The sequence below is a fragment of the Macrobrachium nipponense genome, chromosome 29, assembly GCF_015104395.2.
Source record: "Macrobrachium nipponense isolate FS-2020 chromosome 29, ASM1510439v2, whole genome shotgun sequence".
Lineage (NCBI taxonomy): Eukaryota > Metazoa > Arthropoda > Malacostraca > Decapoda > Palaemonidae > Macrobrachium > Macrobrachium nipponense.
The window spans coordinates 6,850,828-6,873,855 of NC_061092.1; the positions used below are offsets into that span (position 1 = coordinate 6,850,828).

The 23,028-nt window shown below is 42.7% G+C and overlaps 2 protein-coding genes across 2 annotated transcripts in view; one reads left to right on the forward strand and one right to left on the reverse strand.

The window, feature by feature from the left end:
* LOC135206075 (protein arginine N-methyltransferase 5-like) overlaps nucleotides 1–11,484 on the reverse strand; it is a 40,472-nt gene extending 28,988 nt beyond the window's left edge. Inside the window, exon 1 of the mRNA XM_064237273.1 lies at nucleotides 11,330–11,484. Within this exon, the coding sequence (XP_064093343.1) occupies nucleotides 11,330–11,415 (86 nt within the window). The 5' untranslated portion in view covers nucleotides 11,416–11,484. The remainder of the gene's footprint in view (nucleotides 1–11,329) is intronic.
* A 142-nt stretch (nucleotides 11,485–11,626) lies between these two features.
* LOC135206078 (protein phosphatase 1 regulatory subunit 36-like) lies at nucleotides 11,627–21,456 on the forward strand. The gene is made up of 7 exons (XM_064237279.1): nucleotides 11,627–11,846; nucleotides 13,022–13,108; nucleotides 16,406–16,586; nucleotides 18,287–18,499; nucleotides 19,684–19,942; nucleotides 20,700–20,811; nucleotides 21,342–21,456. The coding sequence occupies exons 1-7, from the start codon at nucleotides 11,755–11,757 to the stop codon at nucleotides 21,454–21,456; spliced, it is 1,059 nt and encodes a 352-aa protein (XP_064093349.1). The 5' UTR covers nucleotides 11,627–11,754.
* The last annotated feature ends 1,572 nt before the right edge of the window (nucleotides 21,457–23,028 follow it).

Consider the following 23,028-nt stretch of genomic DNA (forward strand, 5'->3'; position numbering starts at 1 on the left):
AGGAGCCAGTCACACTCTCATTCACCATCCATTCTTACGGTCACACCAGGGACTCGATGCTGTTCAGCCTGCGAGGGTCTGGGTTCGCTACACAACGTGTTGAGCAGCCACCACGGGTCCCAAGGAAAAAGATCCAAGGACCTGTGGGCAATATCCCGCCGAAGGTAGAAGGAAGGGCATGTGGTCTGGTTGGACCAGACCCCTGCCTTCAGTACCTGCGCCAAGGAGAAGTTCTTGTGGACAAGGCAGCATTTCCTTCGCATCGAAGGCGGTGAAGTCCATTTTAGGGAGGGGATTGTGAACGACTCGAACCAATCGTCAGGGACCGAAGGGTTTGAGTCTTCGCTACGAAGTTCGGTTACGAAATCGAGCGTCACGGATCCCCATCCCCCTGGGTGCCTGACTTCGCAGGAGAAGTCATGCAGTTCCTCAGAGGAAAAGAAGGAAATAGTCGCATGACCTACCCTCTTCTCTACTTCGGTGATGTCCAGTACCCATACTGGTCTGTCCGTTAGCAACGAAGTCTCTCGCATCCTCCTATCCCCATGCAGCGAAGTTCTCGGTAGTGGATAGGACACCGACACTCCATGGTGGGTGTCAATGGTATGGGTACTGTGACAAGCTATTAAAACGAAGTCATGGTTGCTGTGTAACACCGAACTAAGTCAACAGCGTAATTCGTAACTGACTCGGCGCTCTGACAGCTGCCGACTGACTGCGTTCGGTAGGAGGCAAGTTGTCAAAGCATCCGAGTAAGTCACGTGACCTTCGCCTTTAAAGGGTTATGCCGAGAGACCAAACAAATGATGTATTGTTTGTCACCAATGCCGGACAGCGAGGTGATGATTCTCTTAAGGCATGTACCCAACAGGCGAAAGTCAATTACTTCTAGAGACCGACGGTCCCTCCCGAAGGTAAAACATCTCATGTTTGTTGAATCTCAGCTAAGGAGAAACAACACTATGTACCATTGAAGACGAAGGTATATATTGAATGCAACCTACGTCTTCACATATGAATCGAGAGAAGGATCTCAAGATTCATAACCTGTGCTTACAAATGACTGAAAACGCTAACCGCTATTTTTTTCATTGCTGTCCGGTGAGAAGTCGTAGTTGCAATGAAGCGGGGCGTTCTTCGGTAATGAAAACACAGGTGGTGAAAGCCGCCTGAAGAACTGCTTCTCATGGGCTGAAACATTTGGAGGTAGAGCTGTCAGGTCGGAGAGTAGGCGATGTCTTCTGACACATCTTGTAATTCGGGTTGAACAATGAACAATTGTACACCTACGAATACGAGATATTTTGAAGACAAACTCAGATGTCTGCAAAATCATTCGCATTATCGCAGTGCGATGCAGCGGGAGACTTGTACAGACTTCTGTTACCGTGCGGTAAACAGAAAGATGAAAGAGTCCAAGAGATATCTCTCTGTGAAAATTCTCGCAATGTCGAAGGCGATGGAATCTAGCGTCACCGCAGTAGATGGTCCTTCATTATTGCGAGAATCCCCGTTAATCAGAGACCTAAGTCCATGATTGTTAGGCAGAGATACGGTTCGGTAGGTCAATCAAGCAGGGGAGAGAGACATACATGACCGTGAATCTCGGAGGCCCAGCTGATACTGAGCTGCTACCAGCAGTTCAATACGCAGTGGTTGAGCCTGCTGACTCGTCATCCTGAGTTGCCAGGTAATCCATTATTCCACGAAGGAATGCGTTCGGCTAGAACTACCGAGGCATAAAAGATATGCTCGGGCAATTATATTTAGGCGAAACGAATTCGGTAAATATAAAAGTTGAAATGGTGTTGTCGTGACAAAACCATAAGTATATAAAATTGAAACTGAAAACTCCTGGGAGGTTGCAGGCAACCCGGGTTGCAGTTCAATTAGAATACTTCTCGTCTAAGTCGCAATCCGTAGAATAACTAGGATATGCGCCTACCCCTCGGACAATTCAACTGCTTAGCAGAATCATGTCGCGAGGTTAATATACGTAGTATATTTGTAGGATTCTGAACAACGATCTCCATCCTAAATTCTTTCCTTCAAGAAAACAAAATAAGGATTGGAGATCGACCATCTTCGTTCTCTATCAAAGAGAGTGAAGGAGAAGTCTCCTCCCGAAGGAAAGCTTCAATGGTGAACAGAATACTAAGACGATAGTTCAAGCCAAACTGGATATTCCCGTCCGATCTCCTCTATTCCAGGTTGGTCGCCTACTGTGAGATAGTTTCTTTCAGCAGCAGTCTTCTTCATAATGCTAGAAATTCCAGGAATTCGAGCATAGGCGAGGTTCCCGATTATCGTGTAACATATCGTGGGGATTCTCGTCTCGCTTCACTTTGGAACGTGGTCTCGCGTAAGTGTTTGAAGATCGTAAAAAACTCGAACACTCTGAATGCGCTAGAAATTCCGTAGAATTCTAAGCAGTCTGCGAAACCCCCACCGAATTCGTCAAACGATATCGGCTGGTGGTCCTCTCGATTCCCGTAGAAATCGAGAATAGAGCAGGATTCCTCCTCAACGACCGGGGCTTACGTCAGGTAGGACCCGAAGGTCCCCCCGGTAGCGCAGTCCCGAACGTGGGATCCTACAAAGAAATCTCTGTAGGATCCTTCCCCTTTCCCTCGTAGCCGTAAGAGAGAGGGGAATGGGGAAAAGGAATTGGATACTCGCTCGCCTTCCCAGTGGAACTAGCAGTTGGAGAAGAGTAGGAGCAGCCATCGCCTTGCGGCGATGGCCTCTCAGAGTCTGGAAAACGTTATCGTCAGGAGAAAACGTTTTCCCGCGGAGGGTTACGAACTCTTCACTGTAGGTAAGGGTCTGCCGCCACTGTGAACGTAGTCTGGGTGGGTGCTGATCGACACCTGACAGGAGAGAGCCGAACCGTCCTCCGACTCATTCCAGTCCTCGTCGAGGTCGAAAACCTCTCAGGAGGACCAAAGGAGTATTTAAATACGGTGTCCGAGACACATAGAAAACGCGCTGTCGCAGTAGAGGAGGTGGAAGTAGCTTGATCGACCGGCCAGAAACTGAGAGAGCCTTCTTGTCCGGAGACGAGAGACACTGGTCGAGACAGAATCGGCAAGCTCGATCGCGGCAGACCCACGTCGGTTTTGGGTTCTCCCTCTCGGGGCCCCAAAACGACTCGAGTAGAGACGTGGGCTCTGCTGGTGGGAGCGGCAATCCTTCCGCAGGGTCATTATGCTGACGAATCAGCTTAATGACTTCTGCAAATTCCTCTGTATCTCGGGAGTAACCGCGTCTTGCGGAGTAGGACCGTCCAGTCCCTCCAACAAGAATAGATCCCTAGATACTCCTCCTTCAGAAGGAGGAAGAGCGGCAGACCCCTGACGGTCGCCTCCAGCTAATTGCGCGTATGTCCTGGTCGGTCCTAGAACCGTGCCTGGTCCATACGGCGTCATAGCGGGGTCGCGAGCGGCGCACCTCTCGCGATCACTCATAGGTACCTCGCTCCTCCCGGCGTAGCCCGAGGTTGAGTTGAAGGTACAGGAGAGGCAGACCTGACGCTCCCCCCTAGCTCGCTGGCAGGACCGCGTGCTTGGAGGGCTGCTGCTGATCGTCAACCCGCGGGTGGCGATCGAGCAGCATGCCTAGCCTTGCCGCTCGCCTGAGGCGAGAGGCTTGGCTGAGAACGTCGACGCTGATCTCTTAGCGGTCAGGCGAGCTGTTGCTGGTTACCGTCTCCGCCCCTGGTTTTGGTCCCGATGGGAGCGGCTTCATTGGTGACCTGCTAGGCTCGCTGTTCACCGGTGAGACCGGGAGGGCGCAGCGTCCTCTCGGCGCGTCGAGCCGCTGGTACCAGCCGTGGCTGGTACCGACGGCCGCGGGGACCCCTTCCTCGCCTCAACCGTTATGGGAGAGGCAGACCTGACGCTCCCCCCTCGCTCGCTGGCAGGACCAGCGTGCGTGGAGGGCTGCTGCTGATCGTCAACCCGCGGTGACGGTCGAGCAGCAGGCCTAGCCTTACCGCTCGCCTGGGGCGATTGGCTCGGCTGAGAACGTCGAGACCGATCTCTAGCGTCAGGCGAGCTGCCGCTGGTCACTGTCTCCGCCCGGTCCCATCGGGAGCGGCGGACGGGTGACCTGCTAGGCTCTGTATCGCGTCGAGACCGGCCAGCGTCCTCTCGGCGCGTCAAGTCGCTGGTACCAGCCGTGGCTGGTACCGCGGCCGCGGGGACTCCTTCCTCGCCTCAACCCGTGGCTGATCAGCGACCGTCACGTTAGCCCGAGCAGCCAGTTGATCGCTGCGAGAGCGTCCACTGGCCTGGCGAGAGTTGTGTGCACGACTCTCGCCAGTCTTCTGCTCCGCGCCGCTGTTTTGACGGCGAGCGAGCTCGGGCGTCAAAACTTTGGCTGGACGGTCTTCTTGGAAGAGCGTCCCACTCGGTGCTTCTCGCGAACGAGAAGCGGCCGAGACGGAAACCTGGTTTAGCGGCAGACCCGCTAGCACCAGGTGAGGACGCACCAGCCGAGGCTGGTGCCCTCTGGTCCCCGTCGACTTCTTCTTGCAGAAGAAGCGACGGGCCCCGTTCCCGAAGGAACAGGAGGACCAGCAGAAGAGCTCCCCAGCTCGCCTGAGCGAGCCGGGCCCTTAGAAGATCCCGAAGGAGTCTTCTTAGGGGGGAAGGAGGCAACCTTCTTCTTCTTCGGCTGTTTGGCCTTAGAAGTCGAAGAAGGGGAAGGAGAGGCAGTGGACGACGAAGAAGACGACGAAGACGACGACGACACCTTCTTCCTCTTCTTCTTCTTCTTCGCCAGGCTCCGCAGGACAGGCGTCAGGTCTTCCATCCAGGAGGGAGCCGGGGCAGTTGCCGAAGCAACAGGGCCCGACTGCACCTGTCCGGAAAGACCTGAGACTGTGACAGCATCACCAACAGCAGGAACAACAGGAACAGGTCCAGGAACAGCAGGAACATCTGAAAGTGAATGAGCAGCAGGCACCTGATCTGAAAGGGAATGAGCGGCTGGGACAGCAACAGGTACGGCAGGCACGGCAGGTACCACAGGAGAGACAGGCGTCCTGTCGGCCGCTACCGTCATCCTCGGCACTGGCGGCAGGTCCAGGGGGGTACTCTTTGGGCAGCGGCAGTCCGGGGTCGGCAATACAAAGAACCCAGGTGGCGGTGGCACCGTCCTGATTGGCACGGCAGGAATTGGTTCTGGATTGCAGCCGTGGGGTGTTACCGACATGACATGTGGTGTGACACCAGGTGCGGTGACATCATATGCTGGTGTCGAGGATTGTGGTTGTTGTAGTGGTTACCGTATCATGAGTGACCACTGCCGACCCCGCCAACCGCTGAATCAACCCCTGCAGTCCCAGCGACTCCCACACCTGTTCCAGGTCGTCCTCGCTGATGGCAAAACCTGCGGAAGCAACAGTCGGGTTAGTTAGAGGGGCTTCCTCGCGCCTGGGGGGAGAGAACCCCACCCAGAGCGGACGGAAGACCCCGAGTACAACTGGACGTCCGTTACCAAAGGAGTCACTGGACTTTCCGATGACTTCTTGTGTCCTCGTACAGCACCCACTGCGCCTCTGACGATGCATACACGTTACACAGGGCTCGTTGCGGGAGCACTCTCGCCCCCGACAACGAGTACAAACCTCGTGAGGATCTACATCCTACATCCAAGGTCGTTCTCCCACGGATGTAGCACCTGCGGTAACATAGAATAGATTAGTAAGAGGGGTTCCCTCACGCACGGGGGGAAGACATGCCCCACCCCGAACGCAAGGAAGACCCCAAATACAAAAAATACAATGAAGAAGCTGAGCGGGGGGCAGGAAGGAAGACGAAGAATCGGCTACCAAGGAAGTCGCGGGAGCTTTCCGACGACTTCCTGGCAGACCTCGCTCCCCCACCCCGCCACAGCAGTGCAAAGTAATATGAAAATGAAACAGCATACTGCCCTTGCGATTCACTTCATAGAACTTAAAGGAGAAAAGATCAATTCCGGGTAAGAACGGAAACTTGATCCAATAATATGATGCTATCATAAAATATATGATGAAAATAAACAGAATACTGCACTTGCGATTTCATTTCACATAAAAAATCGTAAGGATCAATTTCCCGGGTAAGAACGAAAATTGATCCAGATTAAATTCATGCAATCAATAAATGAAAATGAAAAGAATATTGCAATTGCGAATCCACTTTCATTGCATTCTATTATACAAACTTAAAAGTTCGTGCCGAGCGCAATCACACTCTCGGTAACGAACGACAGGGCAGGGCAAAAATATAATGAAAAAAGTACTTACATTTTTCAATTACACCCTTCGCCCAATACATGACTCGGCGCGAGCGCGCCCGTCCTCGGCACCGAGACATAATTCAAGGGTTCATAATTAAGTAATGAAAATGAAAACAGTGTACTTACAGTTTCCATTTTCAAGTCAAACAAACCATTAGTAGAAAACACAATATAACAAAGCATACGACGATGAAGCGGGCAGAGAGCGATGACGACACGTCCTTCACACCCCGCGGCCGAAAGCAAAGTGATTTGTTTACCTCCCAGTCGCGCGGCGCGCGACGATCGGACAAGCAGTTACTACCGTCTCCCCTTGTTCGAAGCTTACGACCGTTCCAGCTGCCGCTAGCTACTTCCTATTGTTAAAGGACCGAGGGTTTGTATTACGTATCGGAACAAACATATTTTACGCAAGAGCTCACATGCTTATTTTGAGTTCGTATGGGGCTTTCATATATCACAATATGTTTGACGAAACTTCAGTCTTTTAAATGGTATGCTTAGAGTTGCAATTGATTCATGTTTCACCAATTAAATATCGAGTGAATAAGACCCGTCCACCGTGATGAGGGTTGGCTGTCGTGATATTCTACCCTAGCAGCCACATCCCCGACCGAAAAAGCACTTGAACTACCTATTGCCATTATTTTGTAATTTAGGAGAAAACACTCACTTCGAGAGGCATGTAGGGTAGATCATCACAGCAGGCCCAAGCAGGCCACCTACCATCAATGCAAGCCACCTCCGAAAAAGTACATTATAACGCGTCCTGACACGAGATGGGCATCAGTCGCGACTTGTTGTTGGTGAGAAACGGAGCTAAAGACCTCTACTCTCCTTTCGAAGTAAGTATTTTCTCCAAAGTTAGAAATTAAGGCCAAATTTTAAGATTTAAACAGAGGGTACTGAAAACGGTCTCAAACGTAGTGCAAATCTCACCAAACGCGTTCAACATTTTTACTTACAACTCGAGGTATTTAGAAGATTGACGCCATCTCGATGTTTACGGAGTAGCTTGTGTCAATAAACTAACCATTCCTGTGATAAATCCGCACACCACTTGTACCCACAGACGCTGGAGCACTTTTATCACAACATCGAAACACGATTATCATCAACAACAAGCAGGCGTAAACAGCTGTGGGGTAGAAGATGACGAGAAGCGTGCTCTTGGCTAATTTTTAAATAAGTAGTAAAACATCAATATTTTACATATTTATGATGATTAATTTGAAAATATTCGTTATTGAAAAGTAACTCGACTCTGACTCAAATTTAAGTAATTATTTTTCTGAATTAGAACGTTCTTTCAAGTTTCTGTATTATGACGTCACGACATCTTGACTTTCGTACCTATTGTAAATAATTGTTATACTCAACTGTCATTGCAGAACAGTTTACCAGTTTTTCATGCAGATTGTTATCAGCTATACTGTAATTGTTATAATCGTAATGCGCATATATATCTTTATTATTTTACTTTTTGGATATATGAAGATGTTTTACTGCTGGATTATCGCCGTAGTGTGACGCAATCGTTTCGGTCCATGGGCCTCTTGTCTGTTTCGCACCATAAGAAATTATGGGGCCGAATTTGCAATGACCAGAAAGTCGTTAAAAGAGGAAAGTTAGCATTGAGGGGCATATGTTTTGACTGAGAAAAAATAAAAATTTATTCAATAGCTAGCTTGTAAAAAAATAAAAAAACTTGGTTATAAAAACTTGATTGACAACTAAGCAGCATGTACTATGGGTTTCAGAGACAGTGCAAGCAGGTTTTTGGGCAATACCTATTTCTGTAACGAAACCACTCTTACAGAACGAGATTTTGCTATATGCATTACACCCAGTGCCGTAATTTATAAGGGTATCGTGAATCACTAATCGTAAAGAATAACGACACACTTGTCCTTGTAATACCAAGAGACAAAAACTCCATTATGAAGAAAATGGATTACGAACACGCGTATAAAGCTCCACCTACCCTCTCCCAACCCCCCCCCCCCCCCCCCCCCCCCCCCCCCCTCCACCGCCATCCTTTTCTTCTTCGTTCCTCCGCCTTCCTTTCTCTCTCTCTCTCTCTCTCTCTTGCCATTCGGTATGTGTTGACCCTCCAAACTGGGTATAAGACTACACAAAACGTTGAAATTGGTGAAATTAGGCTATGTATTGGAAGTATATATACATAAATATCAAAGCAATTTATCATTATTGCATTACTATGACAACTAGAATTCATGGAAACAGTTTATAACCTGTTAAGCGTCACCCACGTAATAATACGTTTACCGCGATCTACTCGTAGCGCCTTCAACGGGATTACGTTCAAGACTTTAACTGTGCTTGTCAAGCCGTCAGCCCCGTAATAATACGTTTACTCGCATAGAAAGTGTAGGAACATCATTTGGTAACACTCTCAGCACATGGGAAATTATTTCCAGCCTGGCAACTCTTTCCTGGTGGTCGCTTATGCTAGAAAACTGCCTGTCCCTGTTGGTTTTCTTTCAATACGCTTCGGGCGTTTATCGAGACAAATGGATTTCGCGTCTTTCACAATGAATGTCCCAAAGAGGAGGCATATTTCTTTAGGTGAGATCAATCAAATACTAGATGAGGAGTGTGATATTGATAACCTATTTGATGATGAGAGCTCTAGTTCTGAATCCTCCAGTGATGATACAAACTTTTCTTCCAATTGCGGGAGTGAAAGATGACTTTTCTTTGCCGAGTGACTGGACTCCGAGAGAAGAGAGAGAGAGGAGAGGAGAGAGAGAGAGAGAGAGAGAGAGAGAGAGAGAGAGAGAGAGAGAATTTCCTACAGTTAATTACAGTATGAATAACAAGCATAAAAATCAATATTAAATTTGAAAAACTATCATCAGTGCTATGATCGCTGATTACAAAAAAAGCGTGACGGTACGTTAGCAGCGAGCTCATCAGGGCGGACGCTTAACAGGATAATGGAACGGCGTAGTGTGAAGCCTCCACTAATGTGGCAACGATGATTTTGCCATTCTTAGGCATGCAAACATTAAAGGTTACATTTATTTCTGGCATACGATTATTTAAGAAATTCAAATACTAATAAAGACTGAAATCAATGAAAGTGCTAGCAAAAACAAAAGCAAAAATAAACAAAAAAAAAAAACGTAGTCGTTCCTCTAGCACTTTTCCCGTATTCGTTCCTCTATGGTTTTCGGCAGCCAGATGTACGAAAACGTTAGAAACATTTGATTTATCTACGTTAGAAATATCTGTAATTTTTCGGGGTAATTTGGTTGCAAAAAGGGATAAATATCATGAATTAAATCAAAATTTTTAAATAACAATGTAAATTTAAACTAAATAACAGTAAAGTAAACAGTTTAGGGAATAAAACTTTGCAGTTTCGTCGTCTGTCGTCGTCTGCTGTTTGTAATTGTGTTTATGCAGCGTCGCGCTTAGAAACCAGGAACAGCAACGGGGGGTTTTTTAAAGTGCAATGTGGAGTGACTGAGACCAAAATGTGTATAATAACAATCAAATAAGCACTGTGGAGTTTCAGTTGTGATGGCATAAGGATAAAAACCGCCGATTACAAGGTAAGAATGAATTCAGTTCCAACAATAACCCCGGGAATAACAAGTTTCATACTTCACTAATATAGGCAACAAATGTTGTTTTGATTGTGCTGATTACAACTGCAATCTTGAGTAAGATCAATAAACGTTACATACATACGCTAACATTGTTCAAATGAGTGCTGGGAAGGCTGGGGGAAAAGATGGTGGCCGTCACTGATGAAACCGTCCATGAGGAAAAACGTAGCCGCCATAATTAGATTTCAAAACTGCCTTGAAAACATATTTTACGAAGAGCTCACATGCTTATTTTAGTTCGTATGGGGCTTTCATATATCACAATATGTTGACGAAACTTCAGTCTTTTAAATGGTATGCTTAGAGTTGCAATTGTATTCATGTTTCACCAATTAAATATCGAGTGAATAAGACCCGTTCTACCGTGATGAGGGTTGGCCTGTTGTGATGTTTCCCCCTAGAGGTCTCAGTGTGCTGCCTGGATGGGCCAGAACTCTTGACTGATGCTCTTGGCAGCGAATTCAAGTACTTTTTCGGGAAGGTGGCTGCGTTCCGCTAGAGGTGGCCTCTATGTCGCCGTTCAGTCATTTACCCTACCTAGCCTAACAGGGAAAACAACCTGGACTAGCTGATCCAGTCTTGCCTGCTTGTTGATCCACCCTCCAAAAAAGTACTTTTGCTTACTTCGAAAGGCAAGTAGAGGCCTCGAGGTGTTGCTCCCACCACCGATGACTCATGACTGGTGCCCATTTCCAGTGTCAGGACATGTTAATGTACTTTTTCAGCGGGTGGTTCAACAAGCGGGCAAGACTGGATCACCTAGTCCACTTGGTTGTTTCCCGTAGGCTTTTTCATTTCATATCTAGCAATGGACATTTCTATACCTGGGACAGATTCATTTTCCAATTTTGTAGGATACTACAGACATACTCATAACTTCCGCTACCGGTAGAGAGTAGGTAGGTCGTCTTGCCTACACAGGCTACAGTCATTGTTAACCATAGACCTTACCTGGCTTATCAATGATAGAACATTTAGGACTTCACCATTATTAACTTTAAAACAGTTTTATCTAACCGTCCACCACCTATAAACCGGTACCCGCTAAGTTACAAAGGCCTAAGGTGATTTAGCGTACACGTGACTTCATAGTAGTAAAGGTTCCGCCCATGTCACGCTCCATTATAATGACGACGGCTGATGTTATCCATATTTATTGGTCAGTGTGTGTGACTTACGACCTAAATGATACAATTCAGGAGTCAGTAGGTATCTAAACGCTTAGATTACTCGTTAGAACCGAGTGGCAAAATAACGATTTTGGGTGGTCCATAGGCCTGCCAGGACCCAGAGTAGGCACCACGAGCTTCATGATATGAGGCCATTTGCCGACAGCGAGATCTCTTAACACTTCATTAAACGTCTAACTTGCAGCATTTGGCACTGAAGAATCAACGACTGCTTACCCAGCCCTTGACGACTCCTGCAGACAGTCGTTTAATTCATAGACATTTGAATATTCTATCCCACACGAGACACGATTGGCCGCCATGACTGTAAACAAGAGTGATAGGCTCGACCACTAGCATTTCCCATATTGATCGGAAGACGACTTTGGGACAAACGAGTTGTTAATACAAATGCCGCAAGGGAAGCGTTTGTTGCGGACTAGGCCGTCGAAATATAATTTTCTGCATCCTCATAGAAACGGGGAGTTCCACGTAACAAAGTCGAACAATAACAAGTCTACAAAATCAGCGCGGCAAAACTTGACAACATTTATATTTTGACGGCAGATCTAAAACGTTTCATCAAAACACAACGGGATACGCCGGACCGTTGTCATGGTAACAGCGTCCTTCAATCTTGTAAAAACAGGTGCTCAACCGACATGAATAGTGACGACGCGAATAAAAATACGAATTATCCAAAATCAAAGAGCTGGGTTTGGAATGATCATAGGGGAGAGCTCGTCAAGATACGGTAAGTATTCTGCAATGCATCCTTCAAGTTTTTTTTTTAGCTGACAAGCTCCAAGAGGCATAAAGTAGAATAATATTCTCTGCACTGAACTGCAGCTGACTGAAGCTGTCATTGGAATAATATACTAAAGGCAATAGCACAGCTCACGATTCACCTTTTTAATGGCTGTATTGCTATAGCCATTTGAATGTCTTTCCCAATCAACGCTCTTCAACTCTCCAAAGATGAGCTGCCCAACAGAGTGGCCTAATTTGCTTAGGCTCTGATTTTCAGGATATGCACAACCGTATCTGAGAATGCTTAGTCAGTATTTTCTTTGATGTATAGAACTTATTTGGCTATTAAAATGACAACCACAAACTTCATATTTTCAAAACTACATGGCAGGAGAATACGGAAACCACGCTAGTTTAATATCTCACGAAACTTACTTTACAAAGCTCTTAAATAATGAAAAACTACGTGAGAATTATATAATATGTGGGTAGGTTTTGTGGTCTAATCATAAACCATAGTATCGCGTGCACTGGTTCATGGAGGAGACAGCATCTTCATTTGTTCGTCACTTTTAAGAAGTCACAATAGCTGTCAAAATACATACATGCGAGTAATATATATATATATATATATATATATATATATATATATATATATATATATACACATTATATTAATATATATTATATATATATGCGTGTGTACGTATGAATATGTGTACATAAGTATATAGCAGTAGAAATCCAGCAGAGTAGTCCAGCTCTACATACAGGAAAGGTGAGGCATCAATATTTGACTTACCGAGAGGCGATGAATGAAATGGAAGACCGGAGGTGTCAAGATAAAATATAAATGAACAGAGTATGGGACAAGAGCTCTGATAGGAAAACTGGGTAATTCAAAGCAACAGGGACACTATGTATGAGAGAGAATGATTAATATATTGAATATAATAACAGAGAGAGAGAGAGAGAGGGGTGGGGAAGTGGTTTCAAAGGGCGGTTGACGAAAAACTTAGATAGGAATGAAAACACAATAATTTAGAAAAAATACCACAACACTGCCGCTTAGAAGGAGGGCTACATTTGATTATTTCTGTCAGGTTAAGCTGCTTCTTTACTTATGAGCATTCCGTAAGAGTTTTATTTGGACTGACCAACGCAAGTATTCTATTCCAGACAAGACGGGAGACCCGCCAGTCCGTCGGCCTCCTCTTCGACCTCGCGCAGAATGTCTATGACCCCAGGTCACAGGCACATTAACAGGTCAGTGGTGCCCCAGTCAATGGTGGGGGGGATGACAGCTCACCAAAATCAAGGTCATTAAAGTGGTTTGCTGATGTGAGGAAAAAAAAAGTTCATAAAAAAAATAATAATATTTAGACTCACTCGTTGGTTCTTCGGTCCACATTGTGATCCACTGTTCCTCATACCAGACTACAACGGTTTGTTGCAAGTTTTGACAGCAACGGAAGTTTCCAATTGTGTCTCCTCCTTTCAAAGAAAATAAAACCAAAATTCATTTATTTATTCCATCTCTGAAGTCAGAGCAAAGTCATTAAAAACAAAAATGAATTTACAGAACTTATCTCTTTTGTTTTTTCCTTGTTCTATTTTTGTATTTGCTATATTATTCGTCGAAAGGGGAAATGTTATATAACCAATTACTTAGAGATCACGGGGAAAGTTCCTGTTGTATAGACAAGTAATCAAATCGTTATAATTTCGACGGACCAAGTACCGGTAATAGTTGCCAATAAATTATACTTAATAAAATTGCTACATCTATCAATCAAATATTTATTAATACGGTACTGACATTTATCAATACGATGCTTATATACACCTATCAATATGGTACTGACACGTTTATCAATAGAGTGGTATAATAGAAACAAGAATTGTCCCCTCACACTAAAAAAAACATGCAGGCTAGCGCACAGCAAACACACACACACACACACACACACACACACACACATACGATAGATAAGGTCACTCCTCGGAAATCCACCGAACAGACTGACGAATTAGCGCCCATTGAAATTCAGCGACCTGGACTTGTCGATTTCCAAAGGAAACTCCAAGTTAACGGGACGCTCATTGAGAGTGGAAGTCAAGATTTTCTCTTAAAAGGAAACGTTGGAATCGGTGGGTATTGAATGCTATTGATACTGTTCAGATTTGCTCAGATTTCGGTAAATCGACCGCTTCACAGGGTGTCCATAAAGTCCCGGTACCATCGCAATAAATAAATACTCGTAATGGTACTGGGACCTTATGGACACCCTGTATAAAAAGGATTTCCAGGAGGAAGCTGTGTGAATGGGGCGCTTCCAGTTTATCATCTGTCGAAGACCGCGTCCAGGATGCTCAGGTTTCGAGAGGTATCTTAAAAATAGATGACTGATCGGATAGTTCTTGTGGCGTTTATTGTCGACTGATTGACGAGTGATTATTAAGACTGTTAAATGTTTTGATTGGCCGAATGATATAAACTAATTTGAATAATTGCACTGTAAGCCAACTACGATATACAGCAACATCTTTGCCATTATTCAACTATAAGCCAATACTACTATATATAGCAAAATTTTTGCCATTATTCAACTAAGCCAGTACTACAATATATAGCAATATCTTTGCCACTAATCAACTGTAAGCCAATACTACAATATATAGCAACATCTTTGCCATTATCAAACTGTAAGCCAATACTACAATATATAGCAACATCTTTGCCATTATTAAATTGCAAGCCAAGACTACAATATATAGCAACATCTTTGCCATTATTAAAATGTAAGCCAATACTGCAATAGATAGCAACAACTTTGCCATTATTAAACTATAAGCCAATACTACAATATATAGCAACATCTTTGCCATTATTAAAATGTAAGCCAAGACTACAATATATAGCAACATCTTTGCCATTATTAAACTGTAAGCCAATACTGCAATAGATAGCAACTACTTTGCCATTATTAAACTGTAAGCCAATACTACAATATATAGCAACGTCTTTGCCATTATTAAATTGTAAGCCAATACTGCAGTATATAGCAACGTCTTTGCCATTATTCAACTGTAAGCCAAGACTACAATACATAGCAACATCTTTGCTATTATTAAACTGTAAGCCAATACTACAACATATAGCAACATCTTTGCCATTATTCAACTGTAAGCCAATGCTACAATATATATAGCAACATCTTTGCCATTATTAAACTGTAAGCCAATACTACAATATATAGAAACATCTTTGCCATTATTAAAATGTAAGCCAATACTGCAATATATAACAGCGTCTTTGCCATTATTCAACTGTAAGCCAATACTACAATATATAGCAACATCTTTGCCATTATTAAACTGTAAGCCAGTACTACAATATATAGCAACATCTTTGCCATTACTCAACTGTAAGCCCAATACTACAATATATAGCAACATCTTTGTCATTATTCAACTGTAAGCCAATGCTACAATATATAGCAACGTCTTTGCCATTATTCAAGTGTAAGCCAATACTACAATATATAGCAACGTCTTTGCCATTATTCAACTGTAAGCCAATACTACAATATATAGCAACATCTTTGCCATTATTCAAGTGTAAGCCAATACTACAATATATAGCAACATCTTTGCCATTATTCAAGTGTAAGCCAATACTACAATATATAGCAACATCTTTGCCATTATTCAAGTGTAAGCCAATACTACAATATATAGCAACATCTTTGCCATTATTCAACTGTAAGCCAATGCTACAATATATAGCAACATCTTTGCCATTATTCAACTGTAAGCCAATACTACAATATATAGCAACATCTTTGCCATTATTAAAATGTAAGCCAATACTGCAATATATAGCAGCGTCTTTGCCATTATTAAACTGTAAGCCAATACTACAATATATAGCAACATCTTTGCCATTATTCAACTGTAAGCCAGTACTACAATATATAGCAACGTCTTTGCCATTACTCAACTGTAAGCCCAATACTACAATATATAGCAACATCTTTGTCATTATTCAACTGTAAGCCAATACTACAATATATAGCAGCGTCTTTGCCATTATTCAACTGTAAGCCAATACTACAATATATAGCAACATCTTTGCCATTATTCAACTGTAAGCCAATACTACAATATATAGCAACATCTTTGCCATTATTCAACTGTAAGCCAATACTACAATATATAGCAACATCTTTGCCATTTATAAGAACTGTTTAAGCCATGCTACAATATATAGCAACGTCTTTGCCATTATTCAACTGTAAGCCAATACTACAATATTTAGCAACATCTTTGCCATTATTCAACTGTAAGCCAATACTACAATATATAGCAACATCTTTGCCATTATTAATCAATCTTTGAGTAAAGACTTCAACTTTCCAGGCACAGTGGAGATATGAAATGCCCTTAATATTTCATGGTAGACCAAACTCTCTTAGATTTGCTGTAGATCAGATATCAATTTCGTTTACCACACAACAGAAGAATACTAACCCACCGTCTTCATTTTGTATCTCCTGCAAGAAAGCAGCTGCTGTCGAAGCGACTGGTCGACTCTGAGTACGGTCGACTTGACCCTGAGGAGTGGGAGAGTCAACCTTCAGTGCCTGTGACCTTTCGGGACTGTCTCAAGGTCGCCCTCCACCTGCAGGCGACCCAGACGAACTTCTCCAAGATGTTCCTCGACGTCGTCCGCCTGAAAAAGGTACGAGAACTAGATTCCAGTCTGTATGCATTGTTGAAAGATCAAGTTATAGAGTTATAATCTCATTAGCGAGGCAAAATTTGATACAACACAGACATATATATACTGTAATGTCAAACTGTACATTTCATGCAAAACCATAAGTTTTCTGAGAGCATTCTTACGGCCATGTTATATTCTTCACCCTTTCTCAACCATCTCCTATCAATGGACGTGCAAGTGGCGGAATTCTGGAGGCATCATTACGGCGCTTGCATAAGCAACTAACCGCTGCAATTCTGTCCCGACTTGATGTGATCGCCAAGCACTAATGCCCCCGATAGCAGCTATTTTTATTTGTGATGGTATGATCAAAGTTGCAAAAGTTACTATCCTTGTTGTCATTTGATTGGGCTTCATTGGTCAGGTATGAATGTCATATTTGAGGACTTTCTCTTATACTCTAAAACAAGGTTATGGAATTTAGAACGCATAATTACACGTTAGTAAAGCCCTTACGTAACACGAGTGATGATGACAAGGTCAGCAGCGTAACAGACATATTCATAAAAAAACAGACGATCTCTTTTCATGCATATCTGTGCATGATGGTTTACCTGTGTACCTCGTTTGACTGAAATCTCTTCAACCGTGTTTTAAGGAACAGCTAAGGCAAATATGTGTGACAGACAAACTGACAGAAAGACAGATGAACGATCTTCCTTGCACACCTTTGTATGCTGGTCTACCCCTTCGAGGAATATCATATATCCTCCTAGGCCTAGGTCTACCCTAGTACCAAGGTACACCTTTGTATGCTGGTCTACCCCTTGGAGAAATATCATCTATCCTCCTAGGCCTAGGTCTGCCCTAGTACCAAGAGTGAGTGAAATCCTCTCGACCCTGTAAATATGACAAGGTGAGCGGGACAAAGAAATTGAAAGACAAACAAACGCACAATCTCCTTTCACGCAAATCTATATATGACGGTTTACGGTCGCAAAATGTTTGACTGAAACCTCTTCAACAGGGCAGGAGATGGCGTGATGACAAGGTAACTGTGATGGACACACTAATAAACAGTCTGACGACAATCTCTCTCTTCAGGCATATGTCTACGTACGTGATGGTCTAACTTTGTATCAAGTTTAACCACAATTCCTTCAACTGTTTAGTTGCAATGACACGGTAAGCGGAACAGATACGGTACTGGACAACCAAATGGATGGATAGACAGAGAGACAGACAGGAGTATGATTCCCTCAATTTGGTTACTAGGGGACTGCAGTGGTTCCCCAACTTTTCCAGTACGTGACCCCTTTCAGTAGTACCAAACCTACCATGACCCCCACCTTTATAAGCCTTCTGAAGATGTACTCATTTCCAATGGCGCAGATACATTTTAAATATTAAATTAAAGATTAATCACAGCAGAGAGAGCAATAATAACAAACAAAAATGCTTATCAATGTTTATTAACAAGAACTGATTTAATAGTCGTACGACAAAAACTAAATATAAACAAACTAACAAAAATCCCTAAAATTCGTAGAAAATTTCTTCAAAATCTTGGATCCTGCATGATGCCCCAGAAAAAGGCTCATGACCCCTTTGGGGGTCATGACCCGCAGTTAGGGAACCCCTGTTTTAGAGGGTCATCAGAACAGGCAATATCCGCTCTTCCATCGTCCCTAATCGAACCTCCCTTTGAATTCAATCAGATCCAAGAAATGCTCATGGGTTTAGTCAAGTACTTCGGAGAGCTCTTCTACCTGGCCGACTTCATACGCTCCATAGAGCCTCCGTCAGTAGGGAACGAGAACGCCCTGCAGCAGAGGTGGCAGAAGAGGCTGTTTTCCGTCCTCGACCCCCTGGCAGCCACCTACGGGTTGGTGATCCTCGGCCAGGGGTTGGAAAATCTGCACCATATGAAGGTGAGGGCGTTTTAAGAAGTCTAGCCTTAAGTTTCTTTTTTTTTTTTTTTTTTTTTTTTTTTTTGTAGTTTAGCGACTGGAGAACATACAGTATTTGGTGGAATTTGAGGATGTTTTCTGAGGTCGAATCACTAGTTTTTTTGGTAGTTTAGCGAATGAAGGAAAAAAAAACGATTTGGTGGAATTTGTGTCAGGGCCACGAAGACTTAGTTACAAAAGGCAACTTACTGAATGATTAAGAAATAAACATGCGTCACAGCATTAATGATCATCAAAACTTGCAAACAATTAATCTTTACTAATGACTTAAAATTAGGGCCATACAGTCCACGCATAAAACACTTTCATCTTTAATGATATTTCATAAACTTACTTTACTTTACTTTACTTTATCTTCCCGCCACTAGCCAGTGTCATAAGGCTGATACAGTTCCTCTCAATCTTTCTCTATCCTGAGCCATTTCCCTCGCTTCCTCTAGGTTCTGGATTTCATGAAATGAAATGAAATCCAGAATATTTCATGAAATCACTGTTAAATAAACACTGAGGATGAGATTCTTAGTAAACTTGAAAATACCACAGATACTATTAAACATGCAGAAAATTAGAACGGCTCAGAGTCGATGGAATTATTTTCGTGGGCAAAATGTAAAAAATTTTATTGATTGGTTTTTGTTTATGCTGCTGTTTAGTACTCTGTCATTTCTTAAAAAGAGCATATTAAAAGCTTAGGCGTCAATCTTAGTTCCTTGTTTTTGAAGACGGTGAAGAATGAACTGTATCAGTAAGGATCTTGGTTTATAAAACTGACGCAGGAATATTGGAAAACTTGAATATGTCAAGGGCTTATTTACCGTCAGAACTGTACTGCCTATTAAAGACTCCATATACAATTCATAATGGAGAATAGAATCAGCATCCTAAATTGCCCCAGAAATATAGTACTACTGGAATATGGTTGGTATTCACATGACGTCAGTCTATGAATGCTTGTTCAGGACGACTGTCTGCTCTAGACTCTAGAACTTAATGAAGAACTGATTGCCCCAGGAATATTGTACTACTGGAATATGTTTAGTATTCACATGACGTCAGTCTATAAATGCATGTTCAGGACTACTGTCTAGACTCTAGCACTTAATGAAGAACTAATTGTAAAATAAACGACTATTATCCACACACAGAAGGGTCGTAGCTTGCACAGCTACGGGTCTCGAGACAATCACATTTTCGAGCGGCTGTACGAACTGGCCGAGCTGCTGGTGTGGGTCGTCTTCAGACGTCGCGACAGGCCTGTTATCCACGCCGAGGTCGTCCGCCTCTTCCGCGGGAAGCTGGGCCTAGAACAGGAGGAGTACCAACAGCAGCAACTGCTGCACCAGCAGATGGAGGACGCCGGAGAGCAAGTGCCCAGACTTCGGATCAAAGGGCCTCCTGTGTCAGGTAGACTGGAGACTGGTTTGGTCTTGTGTGAGCGAAAGTCTGTCATCTCCCAAGAGCTCTGTAGGATGTCCATAAAGTCCCAGTACCATTGCAAGCAATAAATAATTATGATGGTACTGGGAGTTTATGGACACCCTGTATTTCAGTCAAAGAACCGTGGAACACAGACGCACACATATACACAGAGGTATACACACACACACACACACACACACACACATATATATATATATATATATATATATATATATATATATATATCTATATTAATATATATATATGGGATACAATCCACAATGAAGTAAATCCTCTTGTCGTTTGAAATATATATTACTTGTACAGGATTAGAGGTACGACATAGTACCTGGCTTCTGCATATATATATATATATATATATATATATATATATATATATATATATATATATATATGTGTGTGTGTGTGTGTGTGTGTTGTGTGTGTGTGTGTGTGTGTGTGTGTGTGTGCTAACCAAATCATCTAGGATGAATTTACAACCTGGAGGCGCTTTGTAAATCCGGTTGCGAATACCAAACTCATCACTAAGGTAAACTGAGATACATAGGGTTTTTGGTTTGGCGACAACCAATAAAAATAACCATTCGATACTCCCGAGTCAACCAACTTGTACACTCACACCATGAGCATAAAGCTCGACGTAACCATTTCATGAATGAGATGAATTACCACTTATAAGTTATCTCTCTTCCTCAGCATCCTTTGTCCTTCCGTGTTCCAGGAGTAATTCGGGAGAAATCCGGTCTGATGACGAAAACCGTTCCAGACATGGAGATCACGACGACCATCAGCTCCTGGTTTGACACTCTGGCTCCTTTGACCTACGTTTCCGAGTGAGTATTTGGGGTTAATTGGTGCTGGACTCATTTACTCTGTGTAGATGGATCTTGTTGATGATATTTGAGAGAGTATGGGAACAGGGTCATACTTTGTATACTTCGAATTCATCTTTCACTGGTACTTACTAGGTTTATAACATGTGCATGCGCTAACTTACTTTGGGAACATTCTGGAATGTGTTGCAGAATATTGTAACTTCCACAAAACACACACAAGTACACATTTTACATACATACTATCTATAAGTATATATATATATATATATATATATATAGATATATACATATATAATAAAATTTTATAAACAATTTTAAAACAAATAATAACAATAACCAAAGTATGTATCGTATCTGAATCACGCCATTTCATCTACGATCTCAAACTGCAAAAACATTAACAATCAAGTCCAGTATTCTTAAAAGAACCTCTCCACAACATCGTTCCATTCCCTCGGTGACTATTATACTAAATGGACGACGTCAATATCAAAGTTAATAAAAATTTATAATTTTCGTCATTGCAGCGCAGACGGGAAACGCGAACAAGGACTCTGGGTGCTAGGGGCAAGGCGATCGGACCTCAACGAATATCTGGAACCAGCTGTCCAGGAGCTGGACCAATTGAGCCTTCTGGATTAACCCTGTTGCGATTTTTTAAAATAAATTTTATTCTGTAAGGTGCTGACTCACTCCTCTACCTGCTTCCCCCGATTCGCTATAGTAGATTCACATCAACCGTGCATTTGATGTCTAGGCCAGCCCCTTACGACGCTCCTGATTGGCTGTTGATAAGCGACTCAGGGGGCTGGAAACTCAGTCTTTCTCGAGAGTTCACATAGGCAGGATATGTTCCATCTCTTCTGAGGTATACGTCTTTCAGGAGAGGTGGAACATACATCCTGCCTACGTGAAATTTCGAGAGAGACTGAGAGTTTCCAGCCCTGCGATTGGCTTATCAACAGCCAATCAGGAGCATAGTAAGGGACGGGCCTAGACGTCAAATGTACGGTTGATGTGAATCTACTATAGTAGTCGCGAGTTCGGTTCCTCGCTCTGCCAACGTGGAATCGGACGAATTGATTTCCGTTGATTAGAAATTCACTTCTCGATGTATTGTGGTTCGGATCCCACAATAAGCTGTCGGTCCCGTTGCTAGGTCACCAATTGGTTCCTAGCCACGTAAAAAATATCTAATCCTTCGGGCCGGTCCTAGGAGAGCTGTCAATCAGCTCAGTGGTCTGGTTGAAGTAAGATATACTTAACTTTTTCCCCCTGTGTGGGGAGTGAGGATGGGAATATGTGAGTTATATATGTAATATATATGTACACATAGTTACATACACACACACACACACACACACACACACACACATATATATATATATATATATATATATATATTTATATATATGATATACACACACACAATAGGGAGATGTATCATTATCATAGCCGTCCTATAACTATTCAAATGAAACCGAATAATATAAATGATACCCACAACTAACTATGTAAGTTACATAGGCACAAACCTGTATCGGGTGGAACTTCAGGTAACTGTACCAAGAAACTATAAAATGCATAATAAGTCAAGAACAATGGTAAAACATGAAATAATGGACGAATGATACAATTATAGTTATATGTCTATAATGTATAGTTAATAACACGTCTATAACACACAAACATGTCTTATAATTTGAGACAATTATAGTTATATGGACATAATTCATAGTTGATAACACGTCTATAACACACAAACTTGTCTTATAATTTGATACAATTATAGTTATATGGACATAATTCATAGTTAATAACATGTCTATATAACACACAAACACGTCTTATAATTTGATACAATTATAGGTAATGGACATAATTCATAGTTAATAACATGTCTATATAACACACAAACATGTCTTATAATATGATACAATTATAGTTATATGGACAAAAATCATAGTTAATAACGTCTATATAACACACAAACACGTCTTATAATTTGATACAATTATAATTATATGGACATAATTCATAGTTAATAACACGTCTATTACACACAAACATGTCTTATAATTTGATACAATTATAGTTATATAGACATAATTCATAGTTAATAACATGTCTATATAACACACAAACACGTCTTATAATTACTACAGGAGTAAAGGATGGAAATTTAACTAGGGTGTTAATAGTGAATTTAACACG